General features: G+C 38.6%; 1 protein-coding gene across 1 annotated transcript; it reads left to right on the top strand.

Moving 5' to 3' along the window:
* The first annotated feature begins 2,855 nt into the window (after positions 1–2,855).
* On the top strand, positions 2,856–20,094 carry LOC124281368 (homeobox protein engrailed-1-B-like). Its single transcript, XM_046717404.1, has 4 exons — positions 2,856–3,254; positions 13,953–14,695; positions 17,072–17,126; positions 19,081–20,094. Exons 1-2 carry the CDS (start codon positions 2,939–2,941, stop codon positions 14,288–14,290), a joined length of 654 nt encoding a protein of 217 aa, XP_046573360.1. The 5' UTR covers positions 2,856–2,938; the 3' UTR covers positions 14,291–14,695; positions 17,072–17,126; positions 19,081–20,094.
* The last annotated feature ends 1,775 nt before the right edge of the window (positions 20,095–21,869 follow it).

Below are 21,869 nucleotides of genomic sequence, written 5' to 3' on the forward strand. Positions count from 1 at the left end.
TGTTATAAGGACATTATATAGTAAACATTACGTTGATGTTGATAAAATATCTGAAAGAAATATTAAACTCAATTTGTAATCATTAACCCGTAAGCTCCCGACTGAAATAAGTCGGTTCAGAAATCAATGACTTTTGTTTATGAAAATAAATATCTTTATAATCAAACAATTACTTGTTATAAACAGATGAGGGGTGAAAATAATGTTACAGTCAACAACAAAATCTCTCAGTCGAAATATATCTACCAACCAAAGTTTCTGGAGATGAAAAATCAAAGCTTTTTATCTCCCTTGTCAGTATCAATAATACGTTCCTAGTGAAGCATAAATTACCGTCTTCTACCAGCTTATATGTACCCAAAGTAAATCAGAACAGGAACTGATTAAGTGGTTGTTATATTGACAGATTCACGTCTAAACATACACCTGGGGTTTATTGAAAGGTATCGGGAATCACGATAACAGTGAAGTCCTTATAAAGTATACTGTCAATATTATTAACATAAGGAGAAGATACCATCAAATATTAGCCGAGCTTTTTGTTGTTGCATGAATTGTCCTATTCATGATGTCAGCCAGTGTATATACAGGCGCTTGAATAGGAAATTAGGTGAAATCATATATCAGCAAAATTTCCATATGCTGCTATATATGCTCAAACCATCACCATTGTGTTTACAACAGTTGAAAGCTGCGGTGTGGGGCTCTCTTGTTTAAAAAATAATATCCGCCCTAATTATTCCCTGATTTCATCTTCATTAAACAATATATCATTGATAATTCAAATAGACTTAAGTGTAAAATGCCGTCCATGAAAGAGGGTATCAAGCACAAAATAACTTGTGGTGACACATGGTCAGTTTCCGTCCATTGATGAAAACTTTCACTATGGCTGATCATGAAAAGGCAGAGCGTTATCTTGGGTAATGAATGTTCTATGTCTCATATCATTTTTAACATAATTTCTTTTCTTGTTCAGCGGTCATTCAAATCGTTAATTTACATTTCAATTGAGAAGTAATAACGTGTTTTTGTTCCCATTGTTTAAATGGGCCATGCATCAGTGAACACGGTTAATATGTTTACAATCATACGTCAGAGCTGCCTCCGTGTAGAGAGAGTGAAAGAGACGGGCTATTGAGAAGTAACTCTTCAACCACACTCAAATACACTGTAATGCCGTACGTCTGTGTTCACCATGGTATACAGATAGACATATAATTGTTTCTGTTTATTAGAAAATATCATTGCATTAAGCATGTACGGTGATAATCTACAGTATCAACCCAACCTATCATTTCTTTAAAACATAGTTACATGGCAAAATGTCAGTCAGAGTTCTACAAACATGGGCATCCTTCATTCATATGCATGGCGACTTAACTGTTAACAAAACAACAGATTTGGGCAATTTTAATTTTATGCATATAGAAAAAAGTGCATTTTTATTTCACAGAGGCCACTGAATTTAGTATATCGGTTTCGTGTATTTCATCTGTGCACTCTGTACATAATGTTCAGTATTATCCTGGATAAAACCATCCATTGTTAACTGATGACCTGGGAAGGTATTTGCATGAGCAGGTTTTGCTTGTTCGTCAGTCCAAATTTCTTCAGAAATCGACATATGTTTAAACTATTAATCTTTTTAGCATGATGTTTGTGGCACCCATGTGTTTCTGTTATCTGCCCAGTCTGTTGATAAACTTAAGGTCTTCAATACCTTCATGATGGTTTAATATTAAGCACTTTCCTGGTGGTATTTCTATTTTCAAAACCTGAACTGAAAAATCAGTAGTCATTGCTGATGAAGTGGACTTCTATTATTTTCCATACACTGAATGAATAAAATAGTCTGAGAATAAAACTTTCCATTCCCCTCCGAAACATATTCGAATGAGTGTTAATAGGTAAAATAGTGATAATGACACCAGGTGTTCGCTCCAATGGTAAGCATATTCTGCTGAACCGGTATCACTCTTCACTTACCAATTTGCATAGAAAAGAGGAACCAAATTCTAGAACTACCATCCATGGATGTAATGATAAAAGGAGAGAGGGCGACGCTATGACATTTTGGATAATCTCCTGATTGGTTTGCAATAAAATAAACAATACTACTTGAGAAAGGCTAAATAAACTACGTGTATTTTGTGTGCTTTTATATCGTTTTGTGTGACAATTTGTTTGATAACTTCGAATATGAATATTTATTCTGATTAAACTACCACCTATAACAAAAAGCAAAACACTGAGAACGAGAGAGAGAGAGAGAGAGAGAGAGAGAGAGAGAGAGAGAGAGAGAGAGAGTACTAGAGTGTTGGCCGTGTATGTACACATGCGGCATGTCTCTTTGTTTCCAGGCATTTAAAATGCCCCCAGTCTATAGTTCCCTCCCCATCCGGCGCTCTTTGGGTCGATTTGCTTATGTTTTTATTCTGGCGCCAGCTCACTCAAACGGGTGTCATTCTCTAAACCCAGCTATTCATATAAATTCACGACTGAATTTTCACGAATATCGCTCATCATCCGACCAACTGCATACTCATTGATACATGTATCAGTCGCGCTCCGATTCTCAGAGTAAACTACTTCTGTTGAATGTCATTAAACCCAAGTTTTAAGGAGATTTCAAGCGCGTGAAATCTGTCTGTGGACAAGACCACTGGGTTAATTATTAAACGAGACATTTCGCAGAACACTCGATTTGTTTTCAATTATCGCACTCACTATGCCCATTGCATGATCACACCAGCTCGAGCGCACATTGGTCGAGTCGATACGCCACTCAAACAAAAGCCACGCCCCCAGATAGCGATTTACGACAAGTGTGTTTTGAGTGTAGATGTCCGGGGTATGATGTTAGCAGGGTTTGAATGGATGTGTGACAGAGCACGGTGGGTTATCATCGCCTGTTGAGAGAGATTCAGAGACAGACATGGGGGATACACATCCACACTGCCTCGACAGGGACAATGATTCCGATAGCCAAGGACATGAGATTGCAGTTCAAAATTTAACGAACTTTTCCATTGATGAAATTCTCAAACCAGACTTTGGTGTGAAAAAGTTTACAGTAAGAATTGGTTCGGCGTTTACGCCTGTGGACTTGAAAAGACGATCCACCTCCCCATCCGATTCCCCTGCCTCCCGGGAATCAGCACAACCATCCCCAGGAAAGACGGACGAGAAGCCAGCCCAAATGTGGCCTGCTTGGGTGTACTGCACAAGATATTCAGATCGACCCTCGTCAGGTAGGCCAGGAACACCGTATTCAGCCAAGCAGTAAACTATTGAAGTATAACATTAAATCACATTACCTCCATTAAATAATCAAAGTCTGTGTTGTGTTTACACCTTAATATTACTCCTGTGTTATTTAAGACCGTAACTGCCTGTTAGATAGATAATTAAAACCGATATTCATAATGTAAGGCTATGAAATCCTATGGTTCGTATACGTACGTGCGAGTCTATGTATATGCAGTAACCACTATTTGTTAACGATCAGTGATAAGGGACAGGTCCATATCTGTATCTTAGATATTCAATGATCTCCTATATGAATCTTATAGATATGGAATAAATTATAAATCGTTTAAAATATATGCTTTTTATGTATATTAATTTTTATGAATCATAGGTTTTCGTACAGTAAATATGTAAGATAACCATTTAGAAATGTAATCATGTTTTCTTGTGTTTTACAGATTATATTGTTCTGATACTCAGCGTCTCTAAATCATTTCTTTATATCAGTTAATCTTTGATATCAGTTATTTGTCAGTCCACTGTACTTTAAAACGCCCTTCCAATATAAATAAATTTCAGATAAAAGCCTTTTAATATATTTGTATTTGAACTGAATTTTCCCAATGACGACTAACCTTAATGTGCTAACTGAATGCTGTGAAAAAATATATGATTCGTATATCATTGGAATTTGATACCATGTTAATTGTTGAGTTAAAATTTAAAATCTCGTAAATTCGTTCATGTGATTTGATACCTGTGACTGTTCATAGTCAGTAATTGGATTCAGTATTAGTGTCATCTGACAAATAACATACAACAAAATAATTGGCATGTAAAATTACTGTTATTGCACTCTGGTGCTAAAAGCATCCAGTAATTACTGGAACGAGAGACTGTTACCTACACTCGTGACATGAACAAGCAATCAGTATTACCTACAGGTATGACAAACGTCATTTCTCAACTCTGGCCTGCTTCCTGACGGACATGCGTGATGACATCTAACTAGTCTATCACACAAACACATAGTGACATGTGCGCGTTATGATTCCGGTGTCTGTTAAATTTCGAATGAAAATAATTAAATGTAAACTTTAAATCCTACCTTTATGTGTTTATTTCGTTAAACACTAAATCTCGCCAATTTTTACAGTTTTTTTTTACTTTTAAACACACTGCATTGTTATAAAATATATATCCCATATACATCACCAGTTAAACGTCATTTCGTGTTTTTTAACTTTTATGCAGGCTTTTTTACAGTATCAGCTTTATCGGTACCTATACTTTGATGACAATGCGTATAAACTGCATGCCAATGTATACAATATGTTTAACACCGGGGCGGTTTTTTCTGTCGTGGAGTTGTATAAGCATTATATTAACGACTGTCAACAAGCTAGAGTTTCCAGCGCATGCTGAGGCAGAAGCTCACGTTTCACATTTCTTCTCCATACTGTTCTGCCATTGCTACATTTTCCACTATTTTATGTTCGTGTGTTTGTGTTCCGCCAAAATATCCAATCTTGTTTGCTTGTGTATCTAACAGACTCACGTTGCTACACAGCTCAATTCCCCCCTTGCATGTCTGTTCAGTGCCGAGTCCCTCTTTGTCTCCCGGGGTTGAAGTCAAGAATAAATACACACAACGCAACGCACCAATTGTTAGGGATGTATAAAACAGTTTTATAGAGACAGCATGGGCCAAAATAACCCAGTGTGACTAGTTTTGAATTATTGTCATTTCATTTTAAATGCCAGAGATTGCACTATCGTGTAATTTTCAGCTTGATTCCTTTCCCAAAACAAATTGATCTGCCACGTGCGGTGTTTGAACCAATGCGGTTTGAATGAGATGCGTGCAATTATTTCGATACGCGCAGTGAACACAGTGTGGCTTTAGCGCTGGGGGAAATGTAACGTATATATAATTTGCTAATCAACGTATCATATGGGTATTTTAGGTAGAAGACAAAACATAATAAATGCTGTTATTTTAATATTTCTTTAAGTAGGCTGAGGAGTTACTTTCACTGAACCGGTGAATTGACAATTTGCACATCTCAGAGAGTACTCTCAATAAAAACATATTGGCTGACTGGCGCATACTTCTTTCAATTCACGGTTTTGCTTCTTCTTAAATGTACATCAAATAGGATTGAAGATACACCTGTACATCACTTCTAAATTTGTCAATTCTTCACGTTTGTTAGCTTAAAGAACTGACTGACTGAGTTTAGTTTTACGCCGCTTTTAGCAATATTCCAGCAATATCACGGCTGGGGACACCAGAAATGGGCTTCACACATTGTACCCATAAAGAAGCTGTGATATATATAAATATATAAATATAACAAGTGACCCATCACACATGGATTGTATGAAACTGAAAACTGATATTCTGGGGTCAACCTTAGACATGTATGATTAATTATCTCATTGAACCCTTCAACTGTTAATGATGAGATCTAGAGGTTTAAACTTTCAAGGCAATTAGCCGACGGCAGTTATTACAAAGAATATCCCAGAATGATGCTTCATTCGTTCAAAGACTTTATCATTTTATGACAAAACAATAGTCTACTCCCTTTGTGTTTTCCTAGTGACTTCAGTGAGAGGTGGAGTAGCTGTGTGTTGCTCGGTAGTGTGGTTAAGAACTGGGTAAAGTGGGGAGTAGTATGGATGGGGCGTAGGGTGGCGTGGTGAGAGTAGGGGGTACAGGGGGTGTTGCAGGTTGGGCGTAGGGTGGCACTGGGAGGATGTGCAGGGCAGTTGTTACAGCCACCAAGCATGGTGTGGAGCCAGCAGTTAGGGCTATTCCTTAATTTACATAATTCAATAAATTGTCGGAGAGATGTATAATTGGGTTAGTTTGTTGAAATGTTGTTGATAATTAGTTTTCAAAGTTGAACATTAATATTATTTGGATATTAATCATTCATTGTATGATATGATCGACATCAGAACTTTAACAACTCCGACAGGAGCAATCATTTAATCACAAACCTCCCCATAGTCTACAGTGCTGAACAAAGAAGTTAAAACAATTTAGAGATTTTCATTAACCCACTGTGACTTTTTGCTCATAAAATTACTTTGAATTGTTAATCACATGTGAAAATTGATTAATCATAGTTTCCTTGTATTTTTGACATTTCCATTGTAAACGATGCTCCTATTTAGAGCATAATTTTTAAAAGAATTTAATGATGCAACAAAGCCAGTATTGACATTTTGTGGATGAATTAGGTCCCGTTGTTTTGCAACTATAGCGTTCGTTTAGGATTACAATATGACAATGATGATACTAATTTCAAATTTGAAACCTGAATACGTATAGGGGTTTGTAATAGTTAATAGTGACATACTTTGAAAGAAGGCTTTGAACCACGCAGCGAGGAGGAGTAGCATATCGCAAATAAGAGACTCACACAAATAATAGTCGCTTGTCTGAATGTCTGAACACCTCATCGAGCATGGTATGGGGTCTAAGGCTCGAGCTGTTTTGAAAGTTCTAAGAGATTTTTTATCTATATTTAAACAACTTCATAAAAGACAAATAATCCACCTGTTGTTTGCAAAAACATATACATTTTTCACAATTGTAAATTTGCTTTGTAGATGCTTCTGACTATGTATATTGTATATGTATTATAAGAACAATTTGCTTTATTGATAGAAGTAAATTATTTATTTTCCACCCTGAAACTATTCAATGATGGAGTTTCAATTCCTGTTCCATTTTTATTTTACAACATTTTAAAGAAATAATGCATGTCTCGAAAACGTTTTTTTTTGTCGTTTTGCCAATGCTAACGCTTAAACGCAGAGTTAGGTATTAGATCTACATGTGTGGTCATAAAAATTACGAATTGTCTTCAGATAGTATGATTTGTCGTCCTAAACGTTCTATCCTCAGAAAGTGCGAAGTATCTTTGTTGCCGAGTTTGAAATAGGAAACGTCCACGCATGCGTCTCCTCCATAGTTCTGTCATATTCTGTTGCCATTACTTTGGTAAGTGTGTTTTCATCATCAGCAATGTCTGTAATAAATCTGCTATGATAACATCCAACAACATGGCCTGCTTTAGAAATGCTGCCACGAATATCGCCGTGCAAAGAATAAATGACATCCTATTCGTAAATATGACAAAAACATCTACCTTGTTACTAAATCGAGTGGAAAGCAGTTAGGCGCAATTGCATTTTACTCGTGCACAACTTCTCTGATAACTGAATTACCTGATACTCACTTTATTGCCATCAGCTCACAATAATAGAGAGAAATGCTTTCCAATACCAGTGGACGATGAACATGTAAATAACCATTTATAATGCACAGAAATGCAACTGATGATGACACTGCAGGTGAAAAAAACGTTTCCTTATTTTTAAAACGTCTCTATTGAAAGGGAAAGCCATTGTACGATTCCGAGAACATGTATATTATGAGCATTTGTTTCTGTATCACCTTCAAATGGTGAATGTTCTTTGTACTGAGAGTACCTAGGAACGACCGAGCCGTATTAAGGATGTGTATTAGAGGTGGTGCCTTATTTGAGATTTCACAATTTCTTAAAATAAAACATAGTTCTTGCACAAAATCGAATTTAGTGGTGATATTCTCAAAACGATGAACGAGCTTCGCAATATAATAAAAAATGACATCTATTTAACCAACATTCTCTGTCGTTAGAGACAGGTGAAATGAAGGGTGAAATGGCTTTTTTTCTGCATGTTTTATGTATGTGCAGTTAGGGGATTGAGGATTTAAAGATTTTACTTTTAAGTATTAGAAGTAAAAGTACCTTATTAGAGCGCACATATTTATTGTCTGTGCAACTGAAGATGCAAGATGCTTCATTTGCATCCAAGACATATGTGGCAACGCCCACAGCAGCTAAAAGACACTGCATTTATCAATGTACTGCGTTCATATACTCTTGCACTATGTACCCATTGTAGCACCTTCAGCCCACATTTCATCACCTCTTTTAAATAGCGTTCACTGTTCTTTTTGATTGATGTGAATGTTGTCAAGTCGTGGGTATTTATCAGGCACTCCTCGTTATTGAAAGTCCATCTTCAGTTTGGTATTTCTCGCTGACTGTCGCACATATCAAGGCAATTAATGAAGAAGTTTTGACACTTTCAAGTCAAACTACTACAAATACTTCTTTTTGAAACGCCCCTATCCGTCCGTCTCAAGAACGTAATGATTTGAAATTGACAAACAATTCAATTGAAGACTCCTGTTGTGGAATGGACTCGCGAATGTGTCAATCATTCGGGCATGTCCGTGCTACTCCAAGCGACCTCTAGCGGAGGATGTCTGAGTTGACATGACGTGCTGCACGTGAGCGTCGTTATCGAGGTTGGGGGTGAGACTGAAGTGGTCGACACACTTAACCCCCCATCCTCAGCGAGACTGATAAAACAATAGAAGATTAGTGTGCGTGTTACGAAGATAAAGGCAGATTTTGACGTGTCAATTTGTGTGTACTTACAAGGTCAGATGACAGTAATACAGACTCTGTACTCTGCATGATGGATTAAATGACACTCAGCATTCCTGCAATAGTGACAATATACTGCACGAGGGATTATACCACTCTCAGCATTCCTGTAATACTGATTTTATACTGCACGAGGGATTATACCACTCTCAGCATTCCTGTAATACTGATTTTATACTGCACGAGGGATTATACCACTCTCAGCATTCCTGTAATACTGACAATATACTGCACGAGGGATTATACCACTCTCAGCATTCCTGTAACACTGACAATATACTGCACGAGGGATTATACCACTCTCAGCATTCCTGTAATACTGACAATATACTGCACGAGGGATTATACCACTCTCAGCATTCCTGTAATACTGACAATATACTGCACGAGGGATTAAATCACTCTCAGTGTTCCTGTTATACTGACAACATACTGCACGAGGGATTATAACACTCTCAGCATTCCTGTAATACTGACAATATACTGCACGAGGGATTATACCACTCTCAGCATTCCTGTAATACTGACAATATACTGCACGAGGGATTATACCACTCTCAGCATTCCTGTAATACTGACAATATACTGCACGAGGGATTATACACTCTCAGCATTCCTGAAATACTGACTCTGCACGAGGGATTATCAGCATTACTGCACGAGGGATTATACTGACTCAGCAATAATACTGCACTGAGGGATTATACCACTCTCAACATTCCTATAATACTGACAATATACTGCACGAGGGATTATACCACTCTCAGCATTCCTGTAATACTGACAATATACTGCACGAGGGATTATACCACTCTCAGCATTCCTGTAATACTGACAATATACTGCACGAGGGATTATACCACTCTCAGCATTCCTGTAATACTGACAATATACTGCACGAGGGATTATACCACTCTCAGCATTCCTGTAATACTGACAATATACTATAATATGACAGAGTAGATATCTCTCGTAAACGTCTCTATAGTAAAGACAATACCCGATTCAAGGGTACTTCAGTGGCTATGCCTTACTCTAAACTATCCGTTAATAATGTTCAATACTACCATGCTGATTCAAGGGTACTTCAGTGGCTATGCCTTACTCTAAACTATCCGTTAATAATGTTCAATACTACCATCCCGATTCAATGATACTTCAGTGGCTATGCCTTACACTGAACTATCCGTTAATAATGTTCAATACTACCATGCTGATTCAATGATACTTCAGGGCTATGCCTTACTCTACACTATCCGTTAATAATGTTCAATACTACCATGCTGATTCAATGATACTTCAGGGCTATGCCTTACTCTACACTATCCGTTAATAATGTTCAATACTACCATGCTGATTCAATGATACTTCAGGGCTATGCCTTACCCTACACTATCCGTTAATAATGTTCAATACTATACCATCCCGATTCAATGATACTTCAGTGGCTATGCCTTACACTGAACTATCCGTTAATAATGTTCAATACTACCATGTATTGAAGACTCATTCTGAATTCTTTCAACTCACTCATTCATACTTCCATTTAATGAAGACCACAAGACTGCACTACTAACAACAACCAAGATCCTACTGGCACCATATCAAGCAGTTGGTCATGCTTGGCATAAGGATATTGTTGATGGAGTATAATTCATAACACTATCACCATTTTTATTCACTTTACTCACATGTCGTACACTTGATAGCATTAGCGTGAACTAGAGACGATACAACATACATATTGCCTCGCTACAGTCTGAGGAATTAATTCAGACTGTGTTACATCTCATGTGACTTGCACGTGTCTCGTTATTGGGTATTTGTATTACCCACTTTAATTAAATCCACCATTGATTTTATCAATGAATATCTCAACGTTAGAGTAGAGCCAATGCTGAATTTATGATACGATGGACTACATTGTATATGACTCTTCCACAGACAAATGTACAGCACATCTAATTGGCATTTACTGCCATGGAAATGATTTTATTCATACTGGTGTAATTAAAAACTATATAAAGTATCCTGTAATTAAAGCTTGTGTAGTTTCTTACTTGACTCTCTTTATTAATTCAATCCATCAATGTCTCTTTTCATCTTATTAATTTGTAACATATTGACACGGACATCCATAAATAATAAGCATGTTAATATATTTCTGAGGCGCAATATCATGTTGCTCTATAACTGCTCCTATTTTTAAACACTTCACGATGTATATCGATTCCACTAATATTTCAACGTTCCTAAAGAAGACGTTATTTTTCCAATACAATCAAGGTTTGTCTCCGATGCAAAATGTGGAAATGTAGCGTAGGCAATAATAATAATAATCTATTCATCCTAATGAAAAACTTGATTATTCTTTGAAAAGTTATTACATAATGAATATTGACTGTTTAACCATAATATCATCTGTATACGCCGATGTTTATATATTGTGTGATATTCAAATATTTAGGGACAGAAAGTATGGTCGTCAACTTCTTTATTATAAGGAACAAATCATTTCCAGGTATATGCTGACTCTGAAATACACAATGCCATTTAGAAAGTGGTCAAATGTTACAGACAAAGTCAGACGCCTAGGCCGCTCCACTAGTGGAAGCCGCGGTGGGGAAGCCGCGGTGGCTGAGCGGTCTAGGCGTCTGACTTTGTGTGCTGGCGATTAGGTGCCTGACTCTGAGGGTGTGGGTTCGAATCCCGGATGGGACTCAACCCAACAAATGTACTAGAATCTGTACTTTAAAAGAAAGTGTAATCCCAAATATAACATATGTTATATATGCTGACTCCTTCTTCAGTTGAATGCCATTCAAAGGCTTGTACAAATATTATACCACCGAAGTCCATAATATACATCATCGTTCAAAATGTGTTCTCAACATCACAGACTGTCCTTGGGGAAAAAAAGATTATATGAATTAGGAATCAAATAACAGAACGGTCTTTTTACAAAACATATTTTTGTTGTTGTGTTCAATATTACTCTACTTTCAATAATGGAAACAAATTCATTGACAGTGTAGAACTTATACATTTGGATCTGATAGAATGAGTTGAGTAAGTTAATCTGTTTTTCACATGCTGTAAATTATAGTTGCAGTCATCAGCGAGGCTCAGAGGCTTAAACCTGTGTGTGTCAGGAGATGTGTATCAGTACACGTCTTCTCATTGCAAATATCTTCTTCAGTTTCTGTGCACGTGGGAAACAGACAGACGCAATCAGAGCATCTTCCGCTCGTACTTGACTTGATTGTTGACTTTAATCGTCGCTAATTATAGCCCATTTAAATCTAAACTAGAACTTTGCTCCAATCGTTGCGATAAGGCGTGTGTTTTAGAGAGCAGACCGAGTCAATATATTCTAATAAAGGCTTGTTAAACGAAGTCTTAAGGGAACTATTACTGTGCCGTTAACTTAATGTTTCCTCAGAGGAGATTAACAAATTGTTTTCGGTCTTGTGGGTGCGGGTAGAATAAATCAAAGTTCACCGCCATAGTTGAGGGAAACCATAGCGTTTGTCCGCCGTCACTTTGGGAAGCCGCTTTGTTTTGTGGTGCTACCGTGTATCTAAGATTAATGGGAACTGCAAAGCAGCCCTGACGTAGGTGTAATTAGAGTCGGTCATATTATAGGCAATCAGAAATAATAGATTAGTCAACTGCTTAGCCTATTAGCCCCCGTCCTGGCTTTAATGACCAAATTAGTTAAGCTGCTCGATTATTAAGTCGCAAGTCGGGCTGAAGACAATCGGAGGAAGTACTACTTTCACACCAACTTATTTCTGTGCGAGACGGGGCGTCGGTTGAGGCCTGAACCGAAGCAAAATTGATGACGATAGGCTGTAATTAAAGCGGTCAATACTGGCGGGACGGTCGTAAACCAGCCCCATTTGTCCACTTGCCTCTCAAATCTGTAGAGACACCTGATTTGGGTACGAGGTGCTAGATTAGCACCCCTCCCTGTAGCCGGGCTTGCAAATCTGGATGGGAAAATTGACTCAGAAAATTAGTCTGACTGCAGCCTTGACGTGAGGTTAATATCGGAGATCAGTTGTCAAGAAAGTACAACGCATGAAAAATGACTGGCTTAGGTAGGGTGTTCTAATTGGCCAGGGTTAAATCCGGGTCACTCTGATGGACGAATCATGTACACTCAGACCCAAATCGCTGATTATCTAGGCATTATCTCCCCCTGCGAGAGCTATCGTACAGTCTTCAGTCTATTCTACTAAGACTTTAAGCAGGTAGATCTTCTGACACCGTGTACAACGTGGATTGTTCCAACTAACATACAATAACGTATTTAGACTGCTTCTACACCCCCGCGATATCACATTTCTTATGACAGCTCCACTCATTTTTCAACATGTCTGGCTAAAAGAACTACAGTGAGCCCCAGAACAATGTCACATGCAATGGTTGACATATATGCTTGAAAATGAACTTTGTTCAAGAGTTTGGATGTACAACAGATTCATTTTACTTGAAAATTTAATGAGTACGTGTCCGTGATGCTTTTTGCAGTGTTTCAGTACTTACGCAGATCTTCATCGTGTATCTGTAAAATATACCTTTTGCAAGCTGTTATGTTTCCCAGTTTTTAAATTGGTCTTTTGCTATCATAGCATATTTAACTGACATATAAAGTCGTCGTTTGCAAAGTAGAACGTATCAAAGAGGGATAACATTTATCCTTAATTACTGATGTGTGCTTATCAACGAAACAGTTGCATCAAGATATCAATATTTGCAATATAGATAAATTACGTCTATGTAAGAGAATGTATAGTCTTGATTATCAACAGCACCAAATTCCAATTGGCGTAAAGAGCAAAATAGCAGCTAATATTATATGAATTGATCACTCTAAATCCGTGATGACACCAGGTGTTCGTCAAAGGAGTAAGCATGTCCTGGGCTTCAGGTACCCGCCACAACTACTAAAGATTCTCTAAATAGTTTTAAAAGATATTGCAATAATTTACTTATGCGTTCACAGCAATTATAACGAACAATTGACTATATATATGTTAGCTTCAAAAAACTGTATCCTGATTTATTCATGTTAATAGATGAATTATCTGATTTTCAAAAGCTGTAACACCTCCTTTAAAAAAAGCCCTATCCACTCTTGATAGCTTGATGACAGAGAATTTCTATTTTTCGAAGGTCCTCGATCCAGGAAGGCGAAGGCGCGAGAAAGACACCAAGAACAACAGCAACAGGAGGACAAACGGCCAAGGACAGCGTTCACAAATGATCAACTCCAACGTCTGAAGAAAGAGTTTGATGACTGCCGGTATCTCACAGAACAACGGAGAAAGGATCTAGCTCTGTCTCTATCACTCACGGAAGCTCAAATCAAGATCTGGTTCCAAAACAAACGGGCAAAGATCAAGAAAGCAAGTGGTTTGAAGAATCCATTAGCTTTGCATCTAATGGCACAGGGACTCTATAACCATTCTACTATGAGCATGCGTGATGAACTTATGGACGTGACGTCATAGCTCTAACCTTGACATCATCATGACGTCAGCGAATGAAAGGGCGTGAAAGCGACTGTGATGAAAGTATCGTGTATTAAGTATATCTTCTCGGAACACAAGTTTCCTTCTTATCATCAGTAAAACTCATCAGTTGTATGTATTATGTACACAGACAATAGGCTGGATGGACTTTTCATCCCTTAAATCCGCAACTTGTATTTTCTCTGAATTCTCGCTATTTCTTGAAACTATGTTCGCTGTTCGCCTGCTTGCCTCTTATGCATGCTCAGCTGTGATGTCATTGGAACACTCTGCTTCCTAATGCTGTGCCGTCATCACATCGTGACGTAACAACATGACGTCATTCGTGCTATACCACTGGATTCTGTACAGGTTGCTGTCCTTTGAGCGCATTCCAATATCAGGGTAAGAATTTTACATCCTTTTGATGTGATATTTCATGTTCACATCCTTTTAAACAAAAATCAAGTTGTTTGTTTCGGTGACAGGACGTTTATCGTTTAATATAAGTGACAGAACCTCTTCTAGAATCACACTGCTCGTTTTGATAAGCTTCATGGTGCAATACTTGAACTAATCTAGACGTCATCTTCAGGTGCATGATTCATCGCTGTCCATAACAGTGTGTAGATAGGCCGGTAACACAGATGTGATGTCCTCACGTCTATCGCGGATACCAAGCGTATTGTCGCATTCTTGCATCTAGATAGGGATCTTCTATCACGCCAGTCATCCAATCTGCTATCTGGAGTACCGAGACATTCACTATGTCTCGTTCATTCATTTTAACCCTGGTCTATGCTGTTCTGTACAGTTACGAATGTAAACTGTCATGCACAGAATGTATGCATCTCTAGTTGATCCTTGAAATGAAACAAACAAGGGCTTATTGAATTCTAATATAATCTATTTAGAGGATATCAGGGTTGTGTTTTGGACCTTAAGTTTGAAGTGTTTCGGCTTTTTCACAACAAATTCAATTTTCAAGCAAATACTTTTTCCACGGCACCATTGGAGTTTTTATCACAGTTACCATCACAGTTGGTGTCGCAATTAGTATATGCAACGCTGTAAAGGTCTCTGGATCTTGAGGAACACAAATGTGCAAACTGAATACCCCTATAACATGCCTGTTAAAATGCCCATCCGCTTTGAATCGTACTAACAATAACATGAAAACAAGACACATTTGATTTATAACGACTTATTCTTTTGTCTGCAAAGAATAGTAGGGGTAACTGTTTGTCCCATCCTCGGATTGGGGAGCGGGCAAGAAACAATCCTGAAACGTCCTTGCAACATTGCAAACCTTTCTTGTGTTTTGTGTTATTACAACATACACACGCACGCACGCACGCACGCACGCACGCACGCACGCACGCACGCACGCACATACACACCATCACCACTAAACTTCCATCTTTTTAAGCATACTATTAAAATGTTTGATGCTGCTGCTGCTCTCGGGACTATTCGAACCTTATAAGAGCAGATTGTAAATTATCGAGTCTGTTTCAAGCAATCCTTTGATTGGTTTGATGAGCATATTCCGATAACATCAATTAAGTCAGTGAGTCTGACCATCCGATACCGTTAGTCACCTCTTAAGACAAGCATGGTTTGCTGAAGACCTATTGGAAACAGTATACTTCTTAAACATTTGTGTCAAATGTAAGGCAAACACAAAATTATTGCTAAACAATAATATTACCAAAAGGACATATTTTATTATGCGCATTCAGCTAACGTTTTGTCGAATCCCTGTATGCACGTTTGATAAATCCAGTGTCCAGTATTGAGTATTGCACACACAGCACGTTACACATTGAGGGTCAGGTAGTATCACATCCTAATTTGGAGATATCACCGCAGTATCTGTAAGAAGTGTACAGACGGCAGGAGATCACACCACCGAGATAACCCTCTGTCACATTGTCATATGTATCAATCAGACAGCACGTACTTCACATGCAGTGTGGGGCTACCTGGCACATAGGTCTGCCTCACAGCACGTATATACAGGGTCAAGCAATAAGGAAAACCCAGATCAATTTCCACACGGTTTTAACCAGAATTTTGTTAAACCAGCGTATGGAGAATTTAAATAAATGAGAAAGTGTAATAGTATATAGTTTCAGTAGATACTAGCCGTGAACAATTACATAAAACAACCTGTAATTTTACTTTTCGGTATATTACCAATGGGATTGTTGACGTATTTATATTTCTTTCAGTATAGGGACGGTGGGGTAGCCTAATGGTTAAAGCGTCCGCTCGACATGCTGAAGACCCGGGTTCGATTCCCCACATGGGTGCAATGTGTGAAGCCCATTTCTGGTGTCCCCCACCGTGATATTGCTGGAATATTGCTAAAAGCGGCGTAAAACCATACTCACTCACTCACTCTTTCAGTATATGACGAATCGAGTCTGGAACAATCGACCTATGAAGAGCCGGTTTAGAATTGATCTTCAGCAACCCATGTTTGCCGTAGGAAGCTATTGGTGGGAAGCGCGCTAACTTGGTTGACACGTGTCATCGTTTCCCAATTGCGTAGATCGATGCTTCAGATGCCGATCACTGGATTGTCTGGCCCAGACTCGAATATTTACAGACCGCCGCCATATAGCTGAAATATTGCTGAGTGCGGGGTTAAACAACAATCTAACAAACAAACTGGTACAGACAATGATTAATTTCATGTTTAATGAAAGTTGATGTAGTTAATTATTGACATTTTGTTCACGCGATTTGAGACCTGTATTGTTTGTTTGCTTGCAGTGGCACGTTCATCAGCTGTCCATCATGCGGCCAGTATCACCAGCCTCCACTGCCGGTATGTTTCCCTGCGGTATCTGTGATATCACTATGGGGGCGGAGCTACACAGTACTCACTTGCTACATGCTTCCTCTCACATCTCTCACACCAGCACGTACATGACAGCGATGACGTCACACGACGTGTCCCCATCTGCTTTTTTCATTTATTTTGTTTTTGAGGATTACTGGGAATTTCAGGAATTACCAGACTTGGAAAATATCGATGATGGCTTAAAATGTAGTTCCATATGAAAGCCGATTGTTTACATAAATGTATGTAGTATAGATTCCTGGCAATCATGGAAAACGGGTAAAAGACTATTAGGATATGCCACGTTACAATTTAATGACTGAATGTAAAAACATATATATTAAAAACATAACATTTGGACATATATTCACTTGACTCTCATATAGTAATCGTTCCCCGTCGTAATATTGCTGGAGTCATGATGACAGCGGCGTAAAATCATATTCACTCACTCATGCAATATGATCACGTGGCAGTAAAGCACAGAATAATGTCATGACTGACATATAGACGTGCAATACTTAAGGACTACATAGTTGACAAAGGGAAATTAACGACGGAAAGTTACCATGAGTGACTGTTTAAAAAATATCGTGTAATTGTACCATGATTAACACATACAAATTTATACCGTGAGCGCACCACGATATACGTTCAAATATACCACGTATAAGAACCATGATTCACCAAGAATTACAAAAAATATTTCATCGTTCCCCGTTGTTTCGTTGTACGTGAAGTATATGCATATATGAAATACACAAGCATAGAGAAAAATTATACATAAATTGCATATATTTAATTAGCATGGGGCCTGTGATAGATTAAATCATCCCCTGAAGCTGGGCTGGGAAGTAAGGGACGCTGAGGGACACCAGGTACATTCAAATTGAAATGCCTGATGAAGATAACAGCATGTCACGTTGTCAGCCGGGGAGCATGTCTCGGGTATAATGGTTGACACATCGCCTTCACCACGCTATTATCAAACATTGGTGATGTACGTGTAGACTGACATGTTAATACTGATTGTCTTGTCATACACATTTCAATTACGAGAGATAAAAGATCTCATCAAGGCTTCATTGACCCACATGAAAGGAACGTACCTTTACGATTTGCATGGCACATTTGCTGACAACGTTCGGTAGCCTAGTTGTTAAAGTTATTCACGACGGAGACCGGGATTCGATTCAAATCAGTAAAATATGCTGAACTCATAATCGTAATTCTTATAAAAAGGAATTATTTCAGAAAGCATTGGAGAATGTTTCCTCATGTTTTACAAAAGTAAAGTTACATAAATTTTACCCCTGGTTTCCAGAATAGAAATGGGTTAGTTAGTCAGTCAGTTACCCCGTCCCCGTAGGTCCTTCACTCAAAGTCTAGTTGCTCTACCCTATATCTGAATACTACAGCAACTATACGGAGAAAGGTGCAATTCAAATTTTAGTCACTTGAAAAATATCGAACCAAAAAATATCTATACTGATGTACAAAAGAAAGTACACACCTGGTGTTTTGAGACTATGAAAACAACGTGAATATTTTGCTATCAATGTTCCAATTGGGTACGATATGTATGGTGTTATTACAACACATACACGATGTTTGTGACTTGTGAGTCGCAATCAAAACACTTTTCTAAATATTCCGCTGTTTTTAGGAAAACATTTTACCAAAGCAGCAGGTGTGTACTTTCTTTTGTAAGTCAGTTTATATAGATTTACGTTCACAATTATTTTTTAATTTTTTTTATTGGAATTTGCATATTTGTATGCAAGCATCACAACCCTCTGAACTACCTAACCCCCAATCCCGTTTACCAACACGGGGTAAAGGGCCTCATTATTGGCGTCATCTGTATTCAAGGTTGCGTAGTGTTGTATTCGCTTTCTCTCTGATGTATGTGTAATGAGTGAATTACGTCGTTTTGCAGAGACGAAACCGTAGTGAACTGATCACGTGACCGACATCAACCAACGAAGAGGGACCTTAAGCACAGTGGTACACGAGAGTGACCGTCAGTGTCGGGGCTAAGGAAAAGGACCGATCGATGCTCCCCGATACGCACAGAAACAAAACAGACTGATCGTGAGTGCGCTGGTAAAGCAACAGGATCGGCGTGGAACGCGACCTGACAGGGAATCATCCGGCGTTCTAATGAGTGTACATTTACAACTCCATGTTGAACTCTTATTATGTCAGTTGGTTATTATTAACAGAATTATTTTCTTCATACAAGTGCTGACCGGTCAGCAGTATAAGGGCATTATGAATATCTCTGACATATCTAATATACATGTAAATAGTAATTATTGTTACGAGCACTATTTATATGTCAAAAGTCGACAAAAGCAGGTTACATTAAGGTACCACAAACATCATGCAGGAGATATAGATGTTATAACCTTAGGTCTAGTCCCAGGTTTGTGATCCCGTGTAACATATGTTATATCTGTGATTATCCTTTCGTTGTAAAGTAAACATTCTAGTACCTTCAGGGGTTTGGTCCTATCCGGGACTCGATCCCACACTAAGAGCGAGGCATTAATTCGCTGGAACAGAAAGTTAGCGATCTAGCCCAGTCAGCCGTTTTCTGATCGCACAATGGAACAATATCAGTGAAGGTATTTACAACGTAACTTGAAAAAGTCAAATTAAAGCAATGTAGCAGATACATATTGAACAAGTGAAGCATTTAGTATGAAGATTTAAGTATTCCAGAGTGATATAAATTTGATGTTTTTTATTACATTTACCTGACGAGTGGCTTCACGGTTGTAGCTGAAGTCATATGAACAGAGTCTGGAGTCAACAGATCTACTTTTTCTTGTATCTTTTTCTTTTCTTTTTCCATGTATTCCCAATAGCATTGTTAATGCATTAATGTGTTACTATTTATTATAGCAAATCTTGACATTTGAAGAGAATAAACTACCATTTAATGGAGCGTCGTAGCATCATTTTTTCTTTAAAGTTATATACTCATGCCAATAATGGTTGTCATCCCCCTCCCCACCCCAACCCTACACACCTCACCTCAACCCACCCTCTCCAATTAAAAAAATTGAAGGGGGTGACAACCATTATTGGCATGAGTATATTCTTAACCTAGAAAATATAAGCCAAGCTTTTTTTTGCTGAATGCTAAGGAGTGAGTGAGTTGAGTTTGGTTTTACGCCGCTTTTATCTATATTCCTGCAATATCGGCGGGGGACACCAGAAATGGGTTTCACACATTGTACCCATGTGGGGAATCGAACCCGGATCTTCGTCGTGAGCGAACACTTTAACCACAAGGCTTCACCACCGCTAAGGAGGTGGAGAGAGAGAGATGCAATTTTAATAGAAACTCCATTTATATTGAAAAGGCGCCCCAGTGTAATGCGAGATCTGGGGATAATCTAGACTTGCTCTGTTTAATGCTTCAGCATCACAGAAGGGGGTGGGTGGTAGGGAAATATGGTTCCGGGACTGCCAGAAAGACAATCTTACACTGACAGAGCTTTACACACGTGATTGTCGCTGAAACATCAATGTTTATGTTATATACAGAGTCTGACAATACAAACATACACGTAGTCACTCTTTCTGTAACTACAATATCAGCCATGTTTGTTTGAGATGAGTGTTCATCAATCGTCAATCTGACAGAACAAGCGTTTGTCATTTCGTTTGTCGAGGTAATAGTATCGACTAGTCACACCCACCTATTAAACCTATAGTGAAGGTGCGGGTTAGAATATTGGTCTTCAGTAAGAGGCGACTAACGGGATCGGGTGGTCAGGCTCGCTGACTTGGTTGACACATGTCATCGGTTCCCAATTGCGTAGATCGATGCTCATGCTGCTGATCACTGGATTGTCTGGTCAAGACTGATTATTTCAGACCGCCGCCATAGAGCTGGAATATTGCTGAGTGCGGCGTAAAACTAAACTCACTAACTCCACTCACTCACCTATAGTTCAAACTCAACTAATAGGTAACTATAATGTTTCCAAATTTCTCCATAACGTCTGCAAACATTTCGGCTCCAGATTCTCTAATATGTTTCTTTGGTATTTCCCTTTTACCTTTTTGATGTCTGTAACATCACTTCCATCTCACCTAAACATCTGCAGGTATTGAACTACCTGTATGACACCTGTACTATTTAGATGTAACTTGCTGTGTTTCCTACCACAGCGCCCGTGTCCTGTACAGCACATTCTTCTGATAGTGTTATGCATTTCACACACATGTTGTTATGCAGAGCTGGAAGTTAATGCAAAATTGACGGCGTTGTGCATTGTGACGTGACGTTATACTCATGTGTGACGTTGAACACTGCTATGACGTTATGCACATGTGTGACGTAATATGCATTTGGCTGTTATCAAAGCTTGCAGGCGTATGTACAGTTCTAACATCACTGCATTGATAATGCAGGCGTGACGTTATACTCATGTGTGACGTTGAACACTGCTATGACGTTATGCACAAATGTGACGTAATATGCATTTCACTGTTATCAAAGCTTGCAGGCGTATGTACAGTTCTTACATCACTGCATTGATAATGCAGGCGTATGGCCGGCATATCTACGAGACCGCTTATGTGGTCTAGTAGACGGCGCGTCTGCCCGAAAATTGGACAGTCGGTGGTTCGATCCCCTCGGGTTATACCAAAGAAAACACGTTCGTTATGGGAAAATCGAACCATATCGGCTCGGAGTCAGAACTCTGA

The sequence above is a fragment of the Haliotis rubra genome, unplaced genomic scaffold (genome assembly GCF_003918875.1).
Source record: "Haliotis rubra isolate DU_JTF1 unplaced genomic scaffold, ASM391887v1 Scf283, whole genome shotgun sequence".
Taxonomy (NCBI): Eukaryota; Metazoa; Mollusca; class Gastropoda; order Lepetellida; family Haliotidae; genus Haliotis; species Haliotis rubra.